General features: G+C 41.5%; 1 protein-coding gene and 1 long non-coding RNA gene across 7 annotated transcripts in view; one reads left to right on the forward strand and one right to left on the reverse strand.

The window, feature by feature from the left end:
• Positions 1 to 22931, forward strand: DDX3X (DEAD-box helicase 3 X-linked). 6 transcript variants are annotated; one of them, XM_061627468.1, is made up of 19 exons: positions 1 to 361; positions 2178 to 2235; positions 2932 to 2982; positions 5800 to 5859; positions 9583 to 9714; positions 10674 to 10797; positions 13096 to 13263; positions 13348 to 13447; positions 14729 to 14864; positions 15372 to 15457; positions 16750 to 16848; positions 17121 to 17281; positions 17376 to 17520; positions 17828 to 18017; positions 18234 to 18415; positions 18519 to 18636; positions 19144 to 19300; positions 20182 to 20312; positions 20447 to 22931. In XM_061627468.1, the coding sequence occupies exons 1-19, from the start codon at positions 317 to 319 to the stop codon at positions 20524 to 20526; spliced, it is 2223 nt and encodes a 740-aa protein (XP_061483452.1). In that variant the 5' UTR covers positions 1 to 316; the 3' UTR covers positions 20527 to 22931. The 6 variants fall into 6 exon arrangements, with proteins under 6 accessions (XP_061483452.1, XP_061483453.1, XP_061483454.1 ...); XM_061627469.1 differs by having other exon boundaries at positions 17828 to 17972; XM_061627470.1 differs by lacking the exon at positions 5800 to 5859 and having other exon boundaries at positions 2 to 361.
• Positions 19683 to 26894, reverse strand: part of LOC133385113 (uncharacterized) — a 12427-nt gene continuing 5215 nt past the window's right edge. The window contains exon 4 of the long non-coding RNA XR_009762777.1: positions 19683 to 20009. This is a non-coding gene — a long non-coding RNA (uncharacterized LOC133385113). The remainder of the gene's footprint in view (positions 20010 to 26894) is intronic.

A 26894-nucleotide genomic window follows, 5' to 3' on the forward strand; every position in this document is an offset into this window, starting at 1 on the left:
TGGGATTTCTTCGCCCCCCCCCACCTCTTTATGCGGAGCGGAGAGTTCTCCCCGCGATACCTTTTGCTGCAAGCAGAGGTGGGGGGAGGGGATCGAGAGGAGGAAGAAGAGGCGTGGCTTGCGCGCTGAAGTCAGCACGGCGGCTACGAGGGGGCGGAGGGATATATAAAGGCCCGGGCCGAACTAGGGGGGGTTTCAGTTAGAGAAGCGATTCCGAGGCGAAGGAGAAGTCGTAGTAACAGCTAGAGCTAGTTCTACGTCCTGTGAATCTGAATTTCTCTACGCGGAGCGGGACCTCCCGAGACGATCTCTCGTTATGAGTCATGTGGCAGTGGAAAATGCCCTCGGTCTAGATCAGCAGGTGAGGGGTAGGGGAAGAAGGGATGGTGGGTGGCCCTGGAGGATTGAGGTATATTTTATCTCTCTTCCCTTCCTCCTTCCCTGGCGCGGATGGGTTTGGCTTCGGGGAAGAAATGATGCGATCCTTGTTCTCGTGATACTCTTTTGTCCTCTTCCCCCCCCCCCCGCTCCTCCTCATCCCGGTCTTTTGGTGGCGCATTTATCTGTGACGCAGTTCCTTTTGTGGGGCTCGCCTCATGGGCGTCCTGGGCCCGGAATTTTTATTGGGAAGAGATGCGGAGGGGAAGGGGCGAATGAGTGTAATAAAGGGAGTGCTGTGGTGAGGTGAAGAGCGAAGGGTGGCTCGGGTGAAGCGCCGCCGGGCCCTGTGAGGCCTGCTCTGGGGGCTTTGTGCATCGCTGGCGACTGTTACATCTGCCGGGCCCTCTAGCGGCAGCGGCTGAGAACAGCAGCGGGCGGAGGACAACGGCGGCCATTGTGCTTGTGACGAAGCGAGGGTGAGGGGAGGGAGTCTCTCCCCCAGTAGAGGCGCGTGCGCGTTTCCCTAGTCTGGGGAAGGGGAGTGGGCGCTACAATGGCGCTTCTCCCCCCCCCGCTCTTTTACCACCTCGCGCGCGCGCTCCCGACTCCTTTGTCCTCGCGGCCCATGAGGGGGTGGGGAAGGGCAGGGATAACGTCGCGGAGTCCCGGTCCTCCTTCCATCTTTTTCCTCAAGCCAGTGAAATGTATCTTCCCTCTCGGCACGTCCGTCTTCTGCTCGAGGCAGGGGTGGGGTGCAGAGCGGAGGGATGCGCTAGAGCCGGCTGCCGAAGTAGGTCGGGGATGGGAAGAGCAGAGAGCCACGTGATACGGCCGGATTAGCGGCTGCTAGTGAAAGCGCAGGCCGCCGCTCGCCGCAGTGCAACTCCGGCCGTAAAGTTGGGGGAGGGGGAGAGAAAGGCTTGGCATTCAATCCTCGCCTGCCCAGCTTGGTGGGTGGAAGGTTTCTTCCTCGAAGCGACCCTTGTTAAAGGCTTACTTTGCAGGCCGCAGTTGTGCGCATGACACTGTGATGCACATTCGTCTAAAACCTGATGATTCTTAGTCATTGCTTAATGTGAAAGTTGTTGAGGCTTTTTTCGTTAAACTTCCTCTCCCCAAATAATAAACGTATTGCAAGCATATTTTAAGTACAGATCTCACCCTAGTCTGTTTCGGAATTCCTTTTTAAAAAATGTTATTAAGACGTTTGTTTTTGAGATATTTTTAATGCTTGTCCCTTGTTTATGACTACTCCTGGGAGGAAGGGCAGGATAGAAATGTAAAAATAATAATAGCACTATTGGGAGTAATGATTTTTTTCACCAAGATTTTATATACTGCTCATATCAATGTGAAGCCTAGGCATTCCTTCTGATAATCTGTCTGACGTGTTGGGAACACTTACTCGGTATATGGTGTATGCTTGGTTTATTTTAAGTACTTGCAAGAGAACTTTACTACAGTAGTTTTCTGTTTGTGAGAAAAGAGGAAATGCCTCCTACAACACACATGTTTATCTCAGCGAAAGGGTTTTTGTTTTGTTTGCATGCAAACATAAGTGAAGACGGCCCTAAATCAAGCATTTTGTGAAAGAATAATGTAGAATGAAAGCTGATTTTGACCATAACTTCAAATAACAACCAAAGTAGATAAGCTTTAAATAGTTATATCAAAACCATTTTGATATTTAAGGGGAAGTGCTGATAACTCCTCTCCTCAAGAAAGTACTTCTTGAAATGCTTTCACTTAAGCATTGTGAATAATGGCTGCTTTTACTGTTTCTTTTTTTTTTTAAGTTTGCTGGTCTAGACTTGAATTCCTCAGACTCTCAGAGTGGAGGAGGTACAGCAAGCAGTAAGTATATAATTTATAATTAAAATATTTTGTTAACACCTAGTAGGTTATATTTACTGATAGCATGTTGGTCCAGTACATTAGAAAAAATAACACCTGATGCTTGAGCAGAAATGACATCATGCAAATACTGTACTGAGTAATTCTGAACTACTAAATCTTTATTGATATTTGATGTAATTCAGTTATACTCCACGTATCATTCACTAGAAACTTGCCTTCAAAAGGAACATTGAGAACCTTAAAATGGGTATCTGCTTCTTAATTAATGATTTAGAGGTAGTGTAGTTGATGGTTTGGAGTATGAGTTTCATACTTGCATTCCTTCTGTTCCTGGATAGCTAGTCTAGTTGATGGTTTGGAATATGGGTTTATTCCTTTTGTTCCTACATAATTTTGATGTGCGTAGAGTGAGGAAAATTTCAACAAAAGGCATTCAGTGATAATGTTATGTGTTCACTATTCTTGAGGACCATTTGCTAAAATGGAAGACATGTTTTTCTGATAGTGAGGCATTAATGCATACTAGTTATAGCACAAATTGTTTACATAATTGCAACTATGAAAATACTTGGGAGGGGTCCTATTTACACTAATCATGAAAAACTTAAATGAAATAAGATGTTATATAATAAAAGTGCAACAGATCTTGCTGGATATAATTTTATTTTGAAATTGCTTTTTTTAAACTTTCAGAAGGCCGGTACATTCCTCCTCATTTGCGGAATAGAGAAGCTTCAAAGCAGGGTATGTTTTGTATATGACGTATCAGTTTTTTATTAAAAAAAATTGGCTCACAACTACATTGGCCTGTAAAAACCCAAAAATGTTTGGTGCTCAGGTTCCAAGAATTTTGGTAATTGGGCTTAGAAATGTGATTACCTAGACTTAGAAGTAGGGGAGCTCTTAAAAATGTGCAGTTAAGTTACACTCTAATATTAAGCCAATGGCAAAAATTTAATTCCCTCCTTCCACTGTGGTTGGGGAGGGGGAAAGATTTTGGCTCATTGTGGTCTAACTAGGCAAATCAGAGTAAGCTGGGGATTGATGGGTTCTCTCTTTGGCTTGAGCAGCAAACTTATGTGAGCAACAATGCAATCTGTTTCCAAGAAAATGCAGGGCTTGCAATGGAGCAGAATAAGACAAGTAGTGATTCTAGTGTTGAAGTACACCTGATTGGTGGAGTTGGTGCTGATTAAGAATTTGCATGATGTGGCCAACATGGTATGAAAATAAAATCTTAAAATAAATGGTGACTGCATATCCTCACCATTTGTTGAATGACACTGGGTAGGGAAGCAGTTTCCAGCACTTTTCTGTGTACCCTTTAAATCTGCTGTGGAAGGTCTCCCAACCCTCTGGAGCAGATCTAGGAAGAATGAGGTGAGAGGAAGAGGAATTGCTGAAAATTGCTTCCCTCCTCATTCTGCTGACGTTACTGTCAGCTGAGTGATTCTTTTTTGTTTAGAATGTTTGTACCAAACTAATCAATTGGGCTGTTGCATGTAACGGTCAAACCCATAAGGAAGGCTAAGTATAAATCTTTGTGCCAAGGACACTTGGGCTTCAAGCTGTTAGTTGACTGTTAAATCCTTCATCTCTGATCAATTTTGTCATAGTACTCTAAATCTTCAACCCCTCAAAAGCTGTAGGAGAACACTCCACATTCCCAAACGGGTTATGAGAAGAGCAATTAATGGCGCCCTGATCAACATCTAATATTGGACTGCGGTCCAATGCCCATTTGCCTGGATGTAAGTTCAAATGGAGCTCAGTGTTGCTTACTTTGAATAGGATTGCAGTTTTTTTTTCTGTCCTCCCCCACCTGTGACCTGCTTGTCATGCCCCCTATAGGACGCTCTGTTCAAAAAATCTATTGCTTATGGTTGGCAAGGGCGGGGCACCAAGGGCTCTTTGGAATACTGTTTGTTTATATTACAGTTGTGGTCTTTCAGTAGTTGAACTTACCAGCTTCACAGCTTAAAACCAGAAACTAATCAGCTAAGAACTTTAATCTTAATGGTGTTATTGAGGAGTGTTAACTGTAAATTAGTTGATGTACAGACATGTAGGAGGAAGCAACGTACAGATGTTACTCTGGTAAGTTTTGTTTATAACTTACTGTCATATTTAAAAGGTTAGTGGATGCCAAACTATGGTAGGCTGCACTGTACTTAATATCAGGATAACTTGACTGTGCTCCCACTGTGTAGCTCGCCTCTAATAATTGGTGAATAACGGCACAACTCTGGGAGCGGCAGGGACCTTTAATGTTGGGAGTTCTTGACTACAAAACAGTAACTTCCTCCTAAATTCTCAATATTTGGCGAAACTACATTCTTCATAAATGTATGCTGAATGCTTGTTCAGATTCATAGATACTAAAGATTCCAAATTCTGTTAGAAACTAACTGCTCCTTGCAGCGTACAGCAATCAAATTCCATAGTACTTTGGTTGTGGACAAGAAGCTTGGCTTGACAACACTGGTATTGATACCTAGCCATCTGTAGTTGCCCTGACTCATCCCTTCCCACTCTAGTCTCCCCTAATGAGAATGCTGCGATACCCTAAAGACCAACAGATTTATGGTAGCGTAAATCTACAGAGGCTTACACCACAATCTGTTACAACAGGATATTACAAATATCTTTGTGTTTGCAGCAGACTAACACAGGTGCCCCTTTGGAAGGTGACTGGCAAGGACATGCTCAGAAAAATTGAAGAATGATTCTTGCTGCTTCCATGGACTCCCCAGCCCAAGAAAATAGGATGAGCCTTTCCCTCAAGGAGGGGGAAGCTTATTCACTCCCCTCCCGGTGTAGTAGAATCTTTTGTTTGTTCAGAGTTCCTCTCGGCAAGAGGAATTATTCTGCTGTTCCAGAGGACAAGGGGAGGGAGAGCATCAGCTTCTCATTGCAACTGGAGAGTATGGTTCTTAACTCTTGAGTGAAAATACTTAGGGTTGTATCCAATGCTAGTCCACCTGAGAGTAGACCCATTGAAGTTAGCCGTGTCTATTGATTTCAGTGGGTCTATTCTGAGAAGGACTATCATCGGTGCAACTCCTGGAAGCAGCCATAGACATTCTTTCCTCTTGAATGTAGCCTAGCACAGTCCCTGGTGATTAAATTGCATTGCCCTTTCCTGGAATGAAGGGATAAGCTTTTGCTGGAGTGCGATGTGGATGTGGTGAGGATTTTTCTTAGCTTCATAGTGTCCTAGCCTGAGAGGCTTGCTGCTGTTATTCTCAAGTCATCTGTGTGTGTCAGGATTTTTTAGAGGGACTGGGGAATCTCCCATCCTGGCCACCAGGAAGCAACAGGCTGCTCTTGTTCCCTTTCCCCAAATGTGGATAAATGAAAAGAGTCCTCATCACCAAAGGTGAGCTGGTGAGTGTGTGTGGGAATCTGGCAAGTAAACATCTTTACGCTGATATTTCTGTGTAGCTTGAATAAAAATTCTTCTACAGGTTGAAGAAATTCCACAGTATCATTATGTTGAGTTTTTTATGCATTTGAACTGAAGTAAATTTTAATGCTGGGAGTTTTGTGGCTCTTTTGCAGCAGGCAATGCCTATAACTATTCGGCAAACTACTATTCCAATTTGGTGCCACCAAGAAGCTGTAAGTTGGTGTCAGGCTGTAGCGGTCTTGAAACTTTGTTTGAGAGCATGCCTCTGAGCATATTGCATAGTTGTAACTTGCAGTCAACTAACAGTGTGAGCATTTGTTTCTTCAGTCATTGTCAGGCATGCCTTTGCCTACAACTTTTAAACTTTTCATTATTTGAATACTGGCTTACTGTGTTTAAGGAAAACTAGGCATTAAGGAAACTGCACATTCATTTGTACTTGAGACCTGAATGAGCTATTGTAGCTGCTAATGGGAGACTGAAAAAAGGTGGGAAAGATTTACAGGGCCTACACTTTACAAAGGTCTTGTTTCATAGTTCTTAACAGCCCTGTGTTAGATTCCTAATATTTGGGTCTGGCAAGTGTTGAAATCAATTTTTTAAGGAAACAAGATGTGGCTCTTTTGAATTACTAATATGGCATAAAATTAGCTGGCCCACAAGATCTTGAAACTTGTCCAAGCCTTATTAATGCTAATTTCCTAACAAGTTTATCATGCCCCACAGTTTCTTTAGAACTATATGAAAAAGCCAGATAGTGCACAGTGATGTGGCTGGTGTTGAATAGTGATATAAAAAGAGTCCTTCTGGATCAGACAAAAGGCCCTTCCTAGTCCAGTATCATGTGCTTGGTAGCCAATGGGAAGCCTGCAAGCAGAACCTGAGTGCAGTAGCACCCTCCTGTTCCTGTACCCCAGCAACTGGTATTCAGAGACCTACTACTTCTGATACTGGAAGTAGTAAATAGCAATCATGAGTGATGAGCTGACCTTAAAAATATGCTGAATCCTGCGCCAACTCTCCTGTTGTCACTTGATGACATTGTGCCTGATCACTACAGTAGGGCCCCGCTTTTTGGCGTTCCACTAATACGGCGCCAGCGGGGTGATCAGCTGGAGGGGGGCTGGAGCTCCCTGCTCTCCAGCTGATCTTGCCGGAGGAGGGGAAGATCAGCTGTAGAGCGCTGCAGCTGATCTTCTCCTCGGGGTGATCAGACTCCCACACTCCAGCTGATCGCGCCAGAGGAGGGGAAGATCAGCTGTAGCATGCTACAGCTGATCTTCTCTGGCGCGATCAGCAGGTTAGGTTCCAGATCCTTGCACTACAGCTGATCCGCTTTTCGGCTGTGGTCTGGAACCTAACCTGCCGTATATATGAGTGGGGCCCTACTGTATGCCTGCTCCAGGCTCATGTAACCTAGACTGCTCCCCACCTTCCATCCTGGCTAGCATGAGCAACAGGGCTGCAGATGTGGCAGGGACACTGTTACACCTCACTGAGAGTTTGGATTGCTTTGCCAATCAGATAATCTACCCTGTAAGCATCTCGAAATTCCAAACATACTTTTTGGGGGGGGGGCGGGAGTTGGGGGTGGGAAAAGGAGCTTGAAATAGAAACCATCAACATAGTTGTAAAGTTTTTATTTTGGCTTAAGTTGTGTCCACAGTTCGCATTATCTAGAAGAACAATCGGTACAATCTCATGAGACGACAGTGGGATGACACAGTGGAATAGTTTGGATATAGTGCTAAATCATAGTTGAATGTGATGCGAACAAGCCTTGGGCTTGCACTCTCCCTCCTATCTCTTCTGGTTAACAGGAGTTAAGAATTCTGTTTTTGCTTAAGTGCAGCTTGTCATGTCCACACTGACAAACTGGTTGATGTGGTTCAACTTGGCTTGTTTCAAATAGGTACGTTGTTAACATTTAACATAGTTTGCTAGTTTGAATGGTGTAACGCAGGGGTGCCAATCCTTTTGGGCCAGTGGGCACACTTGGAATTTTGAGAGTGCTGTGGGCACCACCACCTTGGTTTGCTTCTTTTCCCCCACCATCCAGGTCAGTCTCTTTCCTCCCCCTTTAGACAGGCCAAGAAAGCACACATGCATTCTGTCTTTTTTTCAAAAGCTGGATCCAATAGAACTAAAATATTCCCCCCCAAATGATCATCAAAGTAGAGCTTACAGTGCTAGGTTGCACAGTAAAAATTGCACATCTGGTGCTTTTCAGCACCACAAAAAAATTGATCCCAGGTGTAGATCCTCGTGAATGTTGATGTTTTTATATGGAATGTTGTCAAAATCAACAAAGCACATAACACAGCTGTGTATACAAAGGTGATCTATGATCGCCTCAAAACCATCAAATCCCTTGTAAAATGTAGGATCTATTAGGATGTATATCTTGGATTTTATGTTTTCGTAGCACTGGACCTGGAGATTGTTTTTACAGTTCCATCAACAGAAATGGATATGATCTGTGACTTCATGGTGATTGTGGTTTGAAGGGGAAGGGGGAAACCGGGGGGGGGGGAGCAATTTTAAGAGGGAGAGGGTCCAATGGGTATATACACATGTACCTTCTCTGTCCCAATTCCTGTGGCACTCCACTCCCCCCTCTCCCATCAGTTCTCTTTCCTTCCTACCTCAGTTCTATTTCTCTGTTCTGTTAAGGTACCAATCTGAGTTTTGAAGCATGCAGAATGGAAGGAAGTGGGAAAGAGCATCACTCCTCCAACTTCCTCTTTCAGCTCCATGTACTTCTTTGCAGTGTACGTGGGAGGTTCACAACACTTGCCACCTCATAACAAGGGGGCACTGTGCTTTGCCAGGGAAGTTCTCAAGGGTGGCCACACTAGGCGTGACAAGCAATAGTTAAAGAAATATAGAAGTAAAAGCTTCCAAATTCCTTGTGATCATGCCAGGGGAGGGACAATTCATGAGTTCAAGGCTCTCCTAGGTTCATTTGCATCACTAAACAATGGTTTAGCATCATGTTTGAGCACAGCTACTATTTGTCTTTCAAATGGCTTCCAGTTGCACATGTCTGTAGGAATTTTAATTTTTGTAATAGAGGTTAGGGAAAGTCACTGTGGTGCCCTTTCCCCAAACTTGATGTGAGAGAACAGGAAAGTACTTCCCTTCCCCAAACAGCTACCTTTCTGGGTTTCTGCCCATGTTGTCATGTATTTCATGTTCTATTCCATAGGAGTTTAATCTGCCATATTTGTTAGCCTTTAAGGTGTATCAAGGTGTCTCAAGACTCTGCCATAACTAACATGCCTATTTCTCCAGAGCTATTCACAGGTTTTAAAAGCCATGAAACAAAATTAAAAAAAAATGAAGTGGCAATAACTCCTGGCTGCAGAGTTGTTTCAGACATTATTCTTGAACTTGATACTTGCAACTACAACCTTCAGTCTTGTATTCTGTAAATTGCTTTTACTAGGAAATTGGATTTGGAATCAGAATATTGCACACAACTCTGCCTACTAGTGGACTGGTCTGCTTTTCCATTAATAGTTCATTGCATAGTAAATTGTGTATTTGCTGAGCTTAGCATAGGACCTTGAGGCCTGCTTCAAACTGTTTAACTAGCTCTCTTTAGAACATGCTTCTGTTTACAGCATGGCAGCAAGTATTGGTGCACAAAACTAATACACATACAAACCACTGCATTAGCTTTTTAAATTTCTTGGCTCCCAATTAAATGCATAATTACATATAAACTTGGTTTGCAGCTTTTTAAAACTACTCCTAATGCAGCATCCTGGTCAAGTGAAGGCTTGCATTTCTGATCAAGAGCTTGCTTTCCCAAGAAAGGAGTGTTTACTTTAAATTTCTAGCAGCAAAAGTCACACTGGTGCTGTGAAGCTTGCAAAGCTTGCTAGCGCATTTTACCCTTTAATTGTTTAATTTTTTATTCTCTGCCAAAGATTCCCCCAGCTGGGACTCTCGTGGAGGTAATGGCTATATGAATGGATATGATCGTGACAGCCGGATGAATGGCTACGATCGTGATCGCGGTGTGTTTGGATCCAGAGGAGGGTCTGGACGTGATGACAGAGGTGGGCGTGGGGACCTGGCATCTTTCATCCAACTTCAGTGTCCACTGCTTCTCTTACTAGTGATAAAAATAACTTCTTTCTAAGAGAGCTTAGATCAGGGTATGGTAACATAGGTTGAGACTTCTTATGGAAGTTTGAGACTTAGTTATGAGGCAGCATTTATAGAGCTGCTTTTCCTCTAAACTGGGAAGATACAAAATTAATCATTCCTGTTGGTTATTTTAATCGGGGGTCCTGTAGGCTTAATTATAGCTACAGCTACCATAGGATAATCCCTTAGAATTCTGAAGTGGTAATGTCCAAATCTTTTACCCATATGACTTTCTCACAAATATTGAAACTTCTTGCTGAGTAGCCTTAACTATGTCAGTTACCAACTATTCCAGATTTTGCATGTCAAACACTATCATTCTCCAGGTTTTTTCACTACTTGCTATTTCATCTTCTTGGCTTCAGTGCACATGTGGATTTTTTGATGGATACAAAGGCAGTCTCATTTTCAGCCCATGTTGCAAATTTATCTTGAGTTAACTTAATTGTAACTAGAATAAACTGTAATGATTTGATTCTGAAAGATCACATTGTAGGAATGGTTCACAAAGGATTGCCTAATGGCAATAGTCTACTGCAGTGCTGTAGGCACACAAGCAGGAGCCTCCTCAGACATAACTAGGCCTTGCTTTTTGGGATTTACTGCAGCTTGAGAGGATCAGCTGCATATTGAATACTATATGACCAACCTGTACTGGCTTCCTAGCTTCTGCCGTCTTGTGATATTGGCAGTAAAACACCAGATGTCTTGCCTTGACTAAATATGTACAATAAAACATACGGGAATTACCCTCAAGACTGGCTGCTACTTAATCAAACACTTTTATGGTGATGGTTAGAGTGATTTATATCTTTACAGGAAGCCTCTACACAAACAGTGATTTAATCAGTGATTTCATTACTCCTAGGATTTGATGGTGGGTGGAATGCTGGCAGAGACAGGGATGCATACAGTAGCTTTGGTGCAAGAAGTGACCGTGGATCAGGAAAATCAAGCTTCTTTGCTGACCGTGGTAATGGTTCAAGAGGAAGGTAAACATGTAGCTTTTTTCTTGGTAGAAACATGAGTGCCACCACTCTAGATCATTCAATAGTACATAGAAATTCAGTTAAGGGAAGAATTGGCTGAAGTTAGACACCAGTGCTCTTCAACATTTTTATTAATGACTTGGATGAGGAGGTACAGAGCATGCTTATCAAATTTGCAGATGATACAAAATTGGGGGGCATAGCTAATACCGTGGAAGATAGAAACAAAATTCAAAGAGACCTTGATAGGTGCATTGGGCTGAAAACAGCAGAATGAAATTCAACAGGGATAAATGCAAAGTTCTACACTTAGGAAAAAGAAACCAAATGCACAGTTATAAGATGGGGGATACTTGGCTCAGCAATACGACACGTGAGAGGGATCTTGGAATTGTCGTTGATCACAAGCTGAATATGAGCCAACAGTGTGATGTGGCTGCAAAAAAGGCAAATGCTATATTAGGCTGTATTAACAGAAGTATAGTTTCCAAATTGCGTGAAGTATTAGTTTCCCTCTGTTCAGCACTGGTTAGGCCTCATCTTGAATACTGTATCCACTTCTGGTCTCTGCAGTTCAAGAAGGATGCAGACAAACTGGAACAGGTTCAGAGGAGGTCAACAAGGATGATCAGGGGACTGGAAACCAAGCCCTATGAGGAGAGACTGAAAGAACTGGGCATGTTTACCCTGGAGAAGAGAAGACGGGGGAGATATGATAGCTATCTTCAAGTACATGAAAGGTCACGTAGAGGAGGGCCGGGATCTCTTCCCGATTGTCCCAGAGTGCAGGATGTGGAATAATGGGCTCAAGTTGCAGGAAGCCAGATTTCAACTGGACATCAGGAAAAACTTCCTAACTGTTAGAGCCATATGACAACAGAATCAATTACCTAGAGAGGTAGTGGTCTCTGACACTGGAGGCATTCAAGAGGCAGTTGGACAGCCTTCTGTCGGGAATGCTTTGATTTGGATTCGTGCATTGTGCAGGTGGTTGGACTTGATGGCCTTATAGGCCCCTTCCAACTCTAGTATTCTATGATAGGTCTAGCTGATTTAGTGCATGGTGTTAGAGTTCATGCATTGGCACAAAGCTTTTGCTGTCATGAATTAAACTAGCTTTAGCACATTTGTTACAAATCTGAATTTCAATAATGTTGCTGGTGATCAGAAGTTTCAGTTACTTGGAGCAAGCTGCTTAGAATTACTTGAGGTGTCCACGTAACAAGTGATTTTCTTAAATTGTTTGATAAGATATGGAGGCTGTCCATCCAGAACTATGGGTTTTTAAGAACTTTTTTGTGTAAACTACTCTCTTCTGCCTATAAAGAGGCTGTTTAGTTCATTGTTTGAGATTTGGGCTTTCTCAAACCTGCATTGCCACATGTGAAGGAAAGCATTCCCTTTTGTATTAAAAGCTTGCTTTGTAGCTCTTGGGCTTGCATTGGCAGCAACATAATTTTTTTTTTGTATGTATTAGAGTCCTCTTCCTATTTATCCCAACTACTTGCTATATAACTTCTAAAGTTCAATCCACCTGCAATCTAGAGCAGTCGTGCAAATAAGGCAGGCACCTGGGCCAGTAGTAGCTCTTTCAGTAGGCAGATGGGCAGCAGCATCCTGCATATATCCTTTCTTTAAGTAGCTATTCCAACTCTATTTTCTTCCCGTCGGATAAATGGCCAGGAGGGAGGGCATTCAGGTGGTTGGACAGCATCATGCTGTGAGGGTAGTAGAGGAGTCAAGTCATGGGACCAACCTGGCCTGCCATCCCAATGGAGTCAGTGAATCAGGAAGTGGTTTGCACTGAATCCTGCTTAGCTTAGTTGGGACTTTCAAAGGCAGCAAGGCACTGTTAAAATGAAGGGGTTTCCCTTCCTTTTAAACCAAATATCTGATGTTTGATGTCTGTGGGAAGCCCCTTCCCCTGTCAAATTTGTCATGCGAGGCATATCCTGATAAGGATCTGGCCTGTGAAGCCAGAAAGGTTTCCCATGATAATCCAATTCCCAACATGGATTAAAATGTTTTCTGGACAATTAAAAATGCCTCTTTATCTGGCAGGTCTTGCCCACATGTATGTAAGTGATACGATTGAAATATTTGGTGTACTTATATCCCTCACAAGGGGAAGTCAAGATTTTGAAACACTGGAAGCTGTTGTCTTAAAAGTGATTTAATGCTTAATTGTGCCAATGGATATTCAGAAGCTGCCTAGCAAGCAGGCAGCTTCAGTATAGTATGTTTGGCATGCTGCAGAAAGTGTCAGAAAAGCTGGCTTTAACATAATCCAATGTGATCTAGGTTTGATGACCGTGGTGGAAGAGGCAGTGACTTGGATGGGATTGGCAGTCGTGGTGGTGATAGAACTGCTTTTGGCAGATTTGATCGTGGTGGAAACAGTCGTTGGTCTGATAAAAGTGACGAAGATGACTGGTCCAAACCACTACCACCAAGTGAACGAATGGAGCAGTAAGTATTAGCAGTGGTATCTGGCAGTGTGTAAGTCAAATATTCAGTGTTATGTGATAAGCATGTTGAATGTTTCCCTTTTAGGGAGCTGTTTGCTGGTGGGAACACTGGCATCAATTTTGAAAAATATGATGACATTCCTGTTGAAGCAACAGGCAACAACTGTCCTCCGCACATTGAAAGTGTAAGTATTTCCTCTGTCTAATGCTGCATCTAGTTTGTTTGTGCTAGAGTACTTACGGATAAGACTATTTTTATATACTTAAATTATATACACTTAAATTAGTGTTGCTGATATGATGGTTCTTCAAAAAGAATTAACTCTTCCCTTAAATGTCAGCATTCCTGAGTGAGAACGGTAATTGGGATTAGGAAGAATTAGCGATGACAGCTTCACTACTGGGTGCCAGATTTCCTTCTTGAAATGTGATGTTTTGCCATATGTTGAATTTACTCAGCTAAGAACAACAGGACTGAGATTAGCTGTTGGTATATTCTCCTGTTAAGGATGCTTGTTCTGAACTTTTCAGTCTCTTCTCTCAAAGTACACACAAATGTGTAGTGTGTATGAGCACTTGTTTTGCATTGTTCGTATACATGATCTGCCCCAGTACATGCGTCTAAAGTTAATATTGATTAACACTAACAAATACTTGTTCTGAAAGCACAACTTAGATAGTAAAATAGTTTATTGATCCTAGAGTGGCAGTAAAGCAGGCTTAATCATAGAAAATGATAGATCTTGATGTGCTAGGCTCTGATTGTATTGTAATCAATGGCAGTGCTGGAGTAAGTTCAGGAAATTAAAATCAAGTGCTTAATGTTTCAACATGGGAGTATATAAAATGTATGTATGCTGCCCCGGGCTCCTGGGAGGAAGCGTAGGATATAAATAAGGGTGAAGTTTAAGACGTGGTTTGGAGCAGGTGAAAATATTAGAAGTGAGGGTAATGATGCCCTAGTCCAGCTTTTCCCAACTAGTGGGCCACCAGATGTTGTTGGACCACAATTCCCATCTTTCCTGACCATTGGCAATGCTGGCTGAGGCTGATGGGAGTTGTGGTCCAACAACATCTGGTGGCCCACTAGTTGGGAAAGGCTGGCCTAGACTATCTTTATAGTTCTAGATGGGCCATCTTTTTTGTTTTATCTGGTGAACTTATTTTGAATTGGCAACATATTAGCCTAATACAACATGTTAAAGCATTGTTGTTGGAACACAGTAAGAAACTTGATTTTAGTAGAAAAATATTGCAGAGCTCTGGCTGCTTTCAATCAGTGGAGGATACAGTACAGAGTTGATTCCTTCAGAAGGCAGGGTCAAATTACAAGAAAAATTACACAGGTTGCTGGAGGAGGAGCACATCTCTTTCATGCAGCAACCCTCTGTGTTTCTATGCTGGGTGTAAAAAAAGGATGCTTTGCTGCCTTTGTATGCTTTTAATAACTTCCACCTATCTTGCAGTTCAGCGATGTTGACATGGGAGAAATCATTATGGGAAACATTGACCTCACCCGCTATACTCGGCCTACCCCTGTGCAGAAATACGCTATCCCTATCATCAAAGACAAGAGAGACTTGATGGCTTGTGCCCAGACAGGCAAGTTTGTATTCTGATATGTGTTCGTGTAGTTTTTCTACTCCTTGAGATCTTGTGGGATTGCTATGTAGCTGTAAGTTCTTCTTGAAAGAACATCTATCTTAAATGTGAAACTAGAGATATGAAAACTGCTGTAAAGATTTTGTAACCTACTCTTGCAGAACAAAGTAGTATTATTTGGACACAGATGCTGAGGTACAAAATGTGGATATGGTTGGAATATGCTGTTTCTCAAAGTGTCTCAGGATGCAGTGTGTGTAATAGGGAACTCTTAATTTGATGCAAAAGTTGAAGGGTATGCCGTTTAATAACTGGCAGGTGCCTAGCACAGCCTGGCCAACCCCTCATTTGGTTAAAGCATCTCATATATTAGGAATACAAATATTGTTCTAAATTTGATGCCTGTTCCAAACTAACTTGAAATGGGGATTGCATGGAAGTTGAATAACATTTGGTTGGGTTTTGTGGTATTCCCATCAAGATTAAATGTGTGTGTTTTCCTTCTAGGATCTGGAAAAACTGCTGCATTTCTTCTGCCCATATTGAGTCAGATATATACAGATGGCCCAGGTGATGCCCTTAGAGCTATGAAGGCAAGTTCATTATATCTGTGGTTTACTCGAACAATGTAATTGTACTCCACTTTCAGCAATACAAGACAGTATGAAAAATGAAGGCCTTTAGCACAAATGTACCCAGGATTATTTATTTGCAAGATCAAAAGACTTAATACAACATCAGAAGAATAAAATGACATCATTTACTAGAAGTGAACATTCTGCAGTATTCTAGAAAAGATGGATCTGGCCCCTTGCCACTGGAAGGTGAACACCAAAACAGGCTAGGATATCATCATACTATATGATACCACTTAAGTACCATATGCCAGAGTAAACAGGAACATCTTTGCCTCTGGCACCTTGAAGCTGATGATGGGGCCAGGTGCATTTCCGTGAAGAGGGCATTCCACAACTAGGAAGCCACCGCTGCAAAAGCCTATTGTGTTGCCACCCTCCACACCTCCCTTGGAAGGGCACACATGAAAGGACTGCAGGTGACAGATGCAGGGTCAGGGTCAGTTCATGTGGGGAGAGGTATTTGGGATCCTGAGCTGTATAAGGTTTCATAGGTTAAACCCAGAACTTTGAATTGAACTTAGACACTGATAGGTAGTTGGGTAGGTTGGTCGTTTTATGGTCAGACATCCTTTAACAATCTGGCTGCTGAATTCTGCTCTAGCTGCAATTTCTGAACTGTCTTCAAAGGCAGCCCTACATATAAAATACATTGCAGTAATTTGGCCTAGAGGTTGCCAGAGGATAGATAATAGAAGCTAGGCTATCTCTTTCCAGATAGGGTTGTAGCTGGGCCACCAGCCAATGCTGATGGAAGGCACTGTGCACCAAGAGACCACTTGTGCCTCCAGTGACAGTAATGGATCTAGAAGTTCTCCTGAACTGCATCTGCAACCTTGTCCACACAGGTTGAATAGGTTTCACCATAACAGAAAGTGGAAACCACACTTATTTTTTTAAAAAAACAGTGCCATTAAATAGGTCACAATGTCAGAGTGGAGTTAGCACAAATGGCTACTCAGAGTAGCTCTAGCTTCAATTGTAGGCAGCATGTAGATCATGCAAAGATCTTGACAGCAGCCCATGGCTGGGATGTTGATAGAACGTTCTCTGTAGTTACTGGCACAGTTTGTTCTGCTTAAGTGGGGCTGCAGTCCTGACTGCTGCAAGATCAGACCACCTGGAAACCATATTTAAATCTATGGGAAGAGCAGAGTAGATATATAATCACTTGTGTGGAAGATTATAATGAGAAATAACTAATGTTAGTAGTTTACTTTCCAGCTTGTAATGAGTATTTAATATTGTAGGAAAATGGAAGGTACGGACGCCGCAAGCAATATCCCATATCATTAGTTTTGGCTCCCACAAGAGAATTGGCAGTGCAGATATATGAAGAAGCCAGAAAGGTAAGTTTTAAATTGGGTTGCCTAACCTTTTTTGAGCTGTGGCCCATGTTGAGTTAGGGTCAACTGTCCAGGTTTGGAGGTGCAAAAAGTGTGTGTGACAATTTTTCAATGCTTCTTTAAAAAGGGAATTGGGGGAGGGGTCACAAACTTCTTAGGTAGCACAGCAGGAGCACTGATCTTAATTTTTAATGGGCAAATTTGGGGGGCAAGGTGGTCCTGGCAGAATACTCAAGACATTTTGGATTTTTAAAATCTTAATTTTGTTTCTGTAGTTTGCATATCGTTCCAAAGTTCGTCCTTGTGTTGTATATGGTGGGGCTGACATTGGTCAACAGATACGTGACTTGGAACGTGGCTGCCATTTGCTTGTGGCAACTCCTGGTCGTCTTGTAGATATGATGGAGAGAGGCAAGATTGGACTGGACTTTTGCAAGTACGTGACAACAGCTCTAAATGTTAACATTTTGATGGTATCTGACTAACATAGAGCATTAGAAATCCTAATGTGGTCTTATAATACCTTCCAGATATTTGGTATTGGATGAAGCTGATCGTATGCTTGATATGGGGTTTGAACCTCAAATTCGCCGTATTGTTGAGCAAGACACTATGCCACCCAAAGGTGTCCGTCAGACTATGATGTTCAGTGCTACTTTTCCAAAGGAAATTCAGGTATTCTGTCTTGCAGAGCCATGTAGTATTGTCCATTTCCCAATGAGAGCTGATATGCTATAGAAGTAGTGATAGTCAAAACAAGCAACTGCTTGTGGTAAACATGTTTTAAGCTAGCAAACCAAAAGGTTGAAAATAGAAAAAAAGCAGAGTTTTGTTAATTTTCCCTGAGTTGCTTTTCTAGTTTCAAATGTGTTCCCTAATTTGTATGAATCCATGGAAGTTTTTAGCCATAGGCAAGCCTTATTGGGTTAGATTCATTATTTGGGTGTCTTGTATGCTGAATAGAATCCTGTTTTTTTTAAAGATGCTTGCTCGTGACTTCTTGGAGGAATATATCTTTCTGGCTGTTGGCAGAGTTGGCTCTACATCTGAGAACATCACACAGAAAGTAGTGTGGGTGGAAGAGTCAGACAAACGGTCATTTCTGCTTGACCTCCTAAATGCCACAGGTAAAGACTGTTTGGGAGAATTCCAACACAACTCTAATGGCTCAGGTAATGAGAATCTATGTTAGGTGGAGGAAAAGCTTCAGACTTTTCCTCCCTGTTTTCTCCTATATTTGAATATTTTTATTTAATATGCATGCAGCTAGCTTGACTAGTAAAGTTGTGTTTTTTTAATGATTGCAACCGTAATACTAGTTTGCACCACTTGGTGGTGCTGTATCACTAGATGTGGTATCATGCTAATGAGACTCTTTGCTTACATAGGAAAGGATTCCTTGACTTTGGTGTTTGTGGAGACTAAAAAGGGGGCTGATTCCCTGGAGGATTTCCTTTACCATGAAGGATATGCTTGCACAAGCATCCATGGTGATCGCTCTCAGCGAGACAGAGAAGAAGCATTGCACCAGTTCCGCTCAGGCAGAAGTCCCATCTTGGTTGCCACTGCAGTAAGTATAGACTTGGTTAAGAAAATGCATGTATCTTTGTGGTGGCTTTTTATGTTGCAATCTGAGCTTCCAGGAGCTGATGGCCAACTTTTGTCTTCACTAGGTAGCAGCAAGAGGATTGGATATCTCAAATGTAAAACATGTCATAAATTTTGATTTGCCAAGTGACATAGAAGAATATGTTCATCGCATTGGCCGTACAGGCCGTGTAGGGAATCTTGGTAAGACACTCACTATTCATCTAAACCTTTGAGACTTTCACAGTAGCCCAAGCATTAGTGCTTGCATGCTATGTGGGCTTTAGTGCTAGTAATGCCACTGGCTTGATTGAAGGTGAAAAAAGTTAACGAAGACTAAGTTAGAAAAGGTTTTGTAGATAAGAAATCAAGCAGGCTTTGTGCAGATCTCTGATTAAGAGGCATGTTGAGACTTTTATGAAAGATTTCCCTTCCTCCAAAGCACACAGCAGAGAGTTTCCAGCGTTGCTTTACCTGTGCATGGAAGGGCTAGAAGGAATCTTGTACCTCTGTACAAAGTTGCTTGGATGCTGCTTACCATTCAACTACAGCTGTCACTAAAAGGGTGTGCCATTTGATAGCTATTACAAGCACTCAGGAATATGCCCTACTCGTGCTCATTTTTTAAAATGGTGTTTTAATACATGGATAGCTTCCTCACCTGAATACTGGTATTCCCTTAACATGTCATGTCTGTCTCTCTCTCTTTAGGTCTTGCCACATCATTCTTCAATGAGAGGAACATAAATATCACAAAAGACTTGTTAGATCTACTTGTTGAAGCTAAACAAGAAGTACCATCTTGGCTAGAAAACATGGCATATGAGCAGCATCATAAGGGTGGAAGCAGTCGTGGGCGGTCAAAAGGGTAACTGAAATTAATCCCTAAATCACTCCTATTCCTGTGTCTTCAGGATGAGAATAGTAATCATTAGCTCATGTTTGCTTATGTTGAGTAAAGGACTATAGAAGGAGTTGCTTTTAAAGAGGACACTTGGGCCAGGATGACAGAAGTTGAAATCACTCCACGTAGAAGTTGTGGGGAAATGATAGTAAAGTCATGTTTTACACTTGGTCCTGGAAGATTTGACCAACCTACTTTTTTGGTCAGCTATGGACCATATAACAAGAGCATATTTGTCAAATATGCCTGGGGTTAACACAAATCTTAAGCTTTCATAATGTTTATTTAAGCACCATCAAAGGAGTTCTTTATTAAGCATCCATAGATTCCTTAGATGATTACTGAAAAATAGTTATAAACTTGTCCTTTAATTGCTAGAGCTCTTGGGGTGTATTACAAATCAGCATATATTACTGAAAGCAGCAGAGCAGAATAGAACAGATTTATTAACAAATCTGTTTACCCAGGTCTCCTTACAAGATGCCTTTACCTGTCAACATGAAATTCTGTGTTGGGTGAACTTTGTATAGCTTGAGTGCCACAGCTGAGAAGGCCCTTCAGCTGGCTGCTTTTCTTCCAGCCTCTGAAGCCAGATGCTGCCAGAGGATCTTGGGTTATGACCTTGGCATTGAGGCAGATTCATGTGCAAGTGGGAATCCTTTAGATGCTGGCTCTGAAATGAATTGATATGAGCAATTGTCAAAGAACCAGCAAGATGTTAAATTACCCATTAATTTCCTCATGTAACAACATGAAGAGCACTTTTAAATATAAAATGTATGAAGTAGCATACTTCAGGAGCCATAGCCTTCTAATCACTACTACTTGCTGTTCTTCCCTTCTAGCCGTTTCAGTGGAGGCTTTGGTGCCAGAGATTATCGAACAAGTAGCAGCACTGCCAGCAGTAGCTTTGGCAGTAGCCGCACAAGTAGTGGCCGCAGTGGTGGCGGCCATGGAGGCAGCAGAGGATTTGGAGGTAAATATTTTTGGGTATTTTGTACTGTTATAAGGGGGGGGAAAAGAATTTTAAAATGTGGCTTTTTGTTGAGCTTCAACTGTAAAAAAAATTGTACATTCACTAAGTCAACTGTTCATTTTTTGTCTTAATAGGTGGCTATGGCGGCTTCTATAACAGTGATGGATATGGAGGAAACTATAACTCCCAGGGGGTAGATTGGTGGGGCAACTGATCTGCTTGCTGCAGATTCTTACCAAACAAGCTAATATGGAAACCACATGTAACTTAGCCAGACTATACCTTGTGTAGCTTCAAGAACTCGCAGTACATTACCAGCTGTGATTCTCCACTGAATTTTTTTTAAGGGAGCTCAAGGTCACAAGAAGTAAAGGAACAGAAGCCCTACTTTGAAGAAGGTTTGAAGACTCCATTGTAGTCAGGATTAACTCCTCCACCCCATCCCCCACTCCCAGACTGTATTTATAATTTTGTGACTGAGGATCATTTGTTAATGTACTGTGCCTTTAACTTTAGACAACTTTTTATTTTGATGTCCTGTTGGCTCAGTAATGCCCAAGATCAATTGTCTTGACAAAATTACTCAACTTGGGCTTTAAAAAAATCAAACCTTGGCACGCAGGTGTGATACAACTTACAGGAATCATTGATTCATCCACTTTATACTACAAAAAAAAACTTGTGCGGTGGCCTGCATTAGGGCTTTGATACTCAGATTTGAAAAAATAAAACATCTTGAAGCATATCAATGGAATTAGTTTCTAATGTGGCAAAACTGTACAAAGTTAAAGTTGATTTGCTCACTCTATCCTGGATAGGTACTTAGAACCTGATAGTCTTTAATAAGCCATTCCAGTCATGATAATGATAATGTGATGTATGGATACATGCATACAAGCACTGTTTTAAAGTTAATGCAAGTAAACACAGCAATTCCAGTGTTTAGGCAGAATATTAATGTGAGCTAGCCAAATGTAGGCGGAACATTACAGGGAATGTTTAAAGGTCTGAACTTGAAATAGTTTTTAGGAGAATTCATCTACTTAGACTTTTCAAAATTGCCTGCCATATAAAATTGAAATGGTAGAATGGCTGACCACAACAGTGATAGGTCCACCTTTTAAGGGCCTGACTGATTTTTTTGGTCTTAACGCATGCTAGTGTTGATGTTTTTTGGTCAAGGGGGAATGAACAGGAAGAATTATGCAGCAGGCTTTATTTTAATGCAGATTCACATTACTCTGTTCAAGCTGCGTTGAAGTGTTAACTGGCTTACTGTAGACTTGTAAAATGGCTCCAGAAGAGTAACAATTCTGAGATCACAAAGGTTGGAATGTACATAACTGCACAAGGTTTCAATTCTGCTATCAAGTGCAGTTTTAGTCAGTTTTAGTTGCATAGGTTTCCATTGTATTTAGTCTGTTATGCTGAATCTGGCCAAAGATAAGTATTTCCAACAGTAAAATGCTTCTGCCACTTAGTTTCTCTGAGCTATCTTCTCTGGCCAGAGCTGTTACCAACCTTTGGTCTAAGTGGTATAGGACAACAGCAAAATCTCCTAAAGTGCAATAGATCTTTTCAAGTGTATTGTGCCTTGTTCTAAACTTTAAGTAGGTGCACTTGACAGTATTTGAGGTCATTTGTTATGGTGCTATTTCAATTAGTCTAGATTTAGGCCCTTGTACATTTTGCCCATAACTTTTTACAAAATACTTCTTTTATTGCACATTCAGAGAATTTTATATGTCTTGTGTGCGTGTCCTTAACTTCCAATCTTATTTTGTCTCTTGGGAGACTGAACGCAGCTTGTCTAAGGAGAAGGAACTAGATTCTAAAACTGGGACCATGGGAATAATGGTTGGGAAGAAAACTATTTGCACACGACAGATTTCTAGATACTTTTTGCTGCTAGTTTTGTGTAATATTTATTGAACATTTTTGACAAATATTTATTTTTGTAAGCCTAAAAGTGATTCTTTGAAAGTTTAAAGAAACTTGACCAAAAGACAGTACAAAAACACTGGCACTTGAATGTTGAATGTCACCGTATGCGTGAAATTATATATTTCGGGGTAGTGTGAGCTTTTAATGTTTAAGTCATATTAAACTCTTAAGTCAAATTAAGCAGACCCGGCATTGGCAATGTAGCCGTAACTTTCTGATAGTAAAACAAGAATTGGCAACTTTAAAATTAAACATGCCAAGGTTTTGATACACTTGTCTTAAGATATTAATGAAACACTTCAAAACACTGATGTGAAGTGTCCAGATTCTCAGATGTTTGTTGCGTGAGTTTTTGTTTAGTTGTGTGGTTTTTTTTCAGTGAATGTCTGGCACATTGCAATCCTCAAAACATGTGGTTATCTTTGTTGTATTGGCATAATCAGTGACTTGTACATTCAGCAATAGCATTTTAGCAAGTTTTACAACCAGCAATATTCTTCAGTTCAGATAAGGATTCAATCATATGCAAAGAATGGATTTAAACTTGCTGAGTGTAAAGATTTGAACTTCAAGTCACTGTAGGTTTAGTAATTGCTTATTGTATTAGTTTAGATGCTAGCACTGCATGTGCTGTGCATTACTCTCAATTTTAATAAAATAAAAAGTTGAAATGCACTCAGTGTAGTTTTGGAGTCTTGTTCATATGCTTGGGTAAGCTTGGTGCCAAAATGTTCTAATTTGTTGGGTTTAGTCATTACCGACTGCAATGAAACATGCCATATTAACCACCACAAATGGGAGTTCTAAGGCAGTTCACATCTTTAGCAAGGAGTGTCATATGGAACAGCTCTTTCATAGCTGTTTTGCCTGGCCCTTCAGAAACTTTGACCTGTTTTGGTTCATCTCCTGTTTCTTTAAAAGTAGTAAATGTAGGTGGTTTGTTCTCTCCCTCCACAAAAAATGGCTGCTTCAACAAATAGTGCTGTTACCTGAAACTCCTTCAAGAACGTAAGAGTCTGGATCAGGCAAAAGGCCCATCTAGTCCATCATCTTGTTCTCACAGTGACTATCCAGATACCTTTGGTATTGGAAGCAGGCAGAGTTACACAGCAGTTGCAAAAAAATCAGTCTGGTAAAAGCACTGGTAAAAGGTGAGAAGAGTTAAGGTTTACTCACTAAGAACATACATAGCCATCTCTGAGTTGGGAGAGCAGAGAGCCATGCCCTTCTATAAACATGGAGGGAGAATAAAGAGGGATGTGGTCTGAGGAGGAAGACAGACTAAAACCCTGGATGTACAAGTTACAAGAGGCAGAGGAATACATGGACTATTTTTTTCTACACCCCCCCTCTCCCAGTAACTAACTCCAAGCATTATCTCCATTTCCAAAGTAATGGGAAGCCCACAAGCAGGATGTCAGCACACAGCCCTCTCCCCTCCTGTGGTTTACAGCAAATGGTATTCAGAATCCTACTGCCTCTGACCAGGCAAGAATGGACTTAAAAGTCCATGGATTTTCCTCCCAAGTAACTTTGTATAGTCTCAAAACACTTTCCTGTTGATGCAGGTACACTGCATTTTCACCTCCCTGCTGTCAAAAGCAACAGTACCATTCTTCCCACCAACCCATTCCCCTCCTACACGTTGTGCAGGGCATATGGAAACAAAAATACTGTTCAAAATAGCTGTAGCTTGTTTGGTTTTGTGGGCTTCAGGTGTGTTGAGTTACCAAATATCTCAACCCTGCTGAACAGGTAATGTGTAGCATTGAATGAAATACCTTTTTGCTTTCTAGAAGTAGGACATGTTTCTACACTAAAAAGCAAAGGAAATGGAGGATTCTAGGTTAGGCTAAATATAAAAATATGGAGTGCTGAACAATGAGACATACTCTGGTCTCTAAGAGTGTGGCCAGTTCACCATTTAGGCATCTAGCAAAAATTAAAAGACTGCTGACTTGAGAAGGCAACTGCCAGTACGTACACAAGCATCTTGGGAAAGCCCTTGGGGGGGGGAGAGAAATGGTTCAGAAAAACAAGACTGGAATTCTATAGGGTGTCAAGCTTTAAAACCTCACTCAGATAAGTTTAATTTAAATGATACATGGTTAAATTTCATAGTGCCCTTTGTTATAAAATTTGGCAGACCAGTTTATATTATACTCACAAATGAACAAATGAAAACAAGATGTGATAAAAATCTAGGAAAACAAAAAAATGTCTTCCAAGAAGCCATTGTATTAGGCACTTCAGTGTCACACAGATCATGTCTTATATCCACTAATAGGCAAAAAAACTTGTGGTTTAAGAATGTACCTATAGCCCACAGCTATTTCTATTAAACTTTAAGAAGCAGGGAAATTGGGCAGCTATAGTGAATGCACCAGGGGAGCAGAAGACCTGACCTCCTCTCTGAGATACTGGACTGCCTTACAAATGTGTCAAAATGCAAACACCATTAGAGTTGGTCTTTCACAGTCCAATCCACTTCCAGTGTAACTTGGAAGAATTTGGTAACGTGCCTCTGAGCATATGGTGAGTGGTGGCAATACCTGCCATTTCCAAAGATGGAGAATTACATTTTTGTATGTTTGTTGCTGTTCTTACTTTGCTTCTTTCTTGTGTTACTATTGTTTCTATAGAGAATCTAATCTAGAAAATTTTATTTCATCCATCCTAGAAACTTGTGTCAAATTTATTTTTATTAATTTCAAAGCCTTTTTATTGGGCACTGTCATATGAAGACAGCCTTTTGTGTTTCAAATTGGAGGTTATGTTCTATTTCTATTTTGGGTGCATTAACAGTTGAATCAGAAACTGCAGTTTGATATAAAATCAGACTGGTTACAATATGTTGCTACTTCAGCAATGACTCTAGCTGTTGGAAGAAACAAGCTTAGCCTGCCCAAGATGCATGTTTTCAGCCTGCTATGTTTAAGCCACTTCATTTAAGGCAACGTGGGCATGGTTAATTAAAAATAGAGCACACCTGGAATTTTGCTAGAATATATTTCACCTCCCACTGTTTTATCTTGTGCGAACTGAGACACTCCTCATGTCCACTGGAGACTATTCTGCAGAACAGTCAGTGCCATTATTCCACAATTGTTTTTGGAGTTTTTTTAGTGTAAATTTTGCAAAGTGTTGCTGTACTTCACATATTCACAGAAATAGAAGCAAAAGAAAATGATCTACTATAGGAAACGTCACTAAAATTGCAAAGTAAATCAGACATATTTAAAGTGACCATCTGAACTATGTCAACTGTCTCAATAACGTTGCTTCCTCCCTGCTAAAACAAGATCGGCACAGCACATGTCTTGTTTCTATTATTTGGGCTGATTGCAGGTGTTGCCATCACTCACCATATGCTCAGAGGCACATGTTACCAAATTCTTCCAAGCTACACAGGAAGTGGATTGGACTGTGAAAGACTAACCCAAAGTGTGTTTGCATTTTGACAAATTTGTAGGGCAGTCCAGAATCTCAGGAGGTCAGGTCTCCTGCTCCCCTGGTGCATTCACTATAGCTGCCCAGTTTCCCTGCTTTTTAAAGTTTGATAGAAATATCTGTGGGCTATAGGTACATTCTTAAACTGAAAGGTTTTTTGCCTATTAGTGAATTTCTCTGCTTTTTAATCTGGGAGGTAAGAAATGGGATCCTGTGCAAGCTTGGTGAGAATGGATTGATCATTTGCAAGCTTATTAAATTGACTGGGATTTAGTTTGCTGCAATCATGCTTACGACAGGTGAAACTGACCACGGGATGGGGAGGGGGGAGGAGGAAGGGCAGAAGGGAGGAGGGGGAGAGGAAGAGAAGGACAGGTTAGATCAATTACATGTTTATTGAGTTCAGTGGGATTTACTCCTGTGCAGTCATGCTTAGGTTAGGTAAAACTGACCAGGAGGGGAGGGGGGAGGGACAGCTGGAGTGGGCAGGGAAGGAGAAAGAAGGAAGAGGGGAGGAAGAAAGAGGAGAGGGCAAGGAGGGGAAAGCTAGGTCTGATCATTTGCATGCTTATTGATTTCAATGGGATTTACTGCTATGTAATCATGGTTAGTATATGTAAAATTGACCATGGGGGAGGGGCAAAGGAAGGGGCAGGGGAGGGCAGGTTTGATTTTTTGCATGCTGATTGAGTTCAGTTGTATTTACTCCTGTGCAATCATGCTTAAGGCAGGTAAAACTGAACATGGGGGGAGGGGCCAAAGGAAGGGGATAGGAGGGAAGAGAAGGGAGGGTGGTGTGATGTTCCTATATTAATGTATATATGGTAAGTGTTGTTGTTTTAGAAGATACATGGTAAGTGGAGTGAAAGAGGGGAAGTGAATGGGCAGTAGAATGCAAGATGATTGGCTGAGTGTTTAAAATGGCTGAATGTATAAAAGGAAGAGTGAGAGTGGAATCGGGGGGAGAAGAGAAAGAGTGGATTGCTTGGTGGGGTTTGAGAGAGTTGTTTGCCAGGAGAGTGTGAAGAAGGAGGGAGGTGGAGTTCGGATTAGTATTGAGTAAAACCATATGCTTATGTGCCTTAAGAAGAAACCTTGTTAATCTTGTTAGCTTTGTTATCTTTAATAAATACTTAATTTGGTTTACCAAAGGCCTGATCCTTGGCTGGGGTTTCACAGACCAGAAGG

Source organism: Rhineura floridana, chromosome 5 (assembly GCF_030035675.1).
Source record: "Rhineura floridana isolate rRhiFlo1 chromosome 5, rRhiFlo1.hap2, whole genome shotgun sequence".
Lineage (NCBI taxonomy): Eukaryota > Metazoa > Chordata > Lepidosauria > Squamata > Rhineuridae > Rhineura > Rhineura floridana.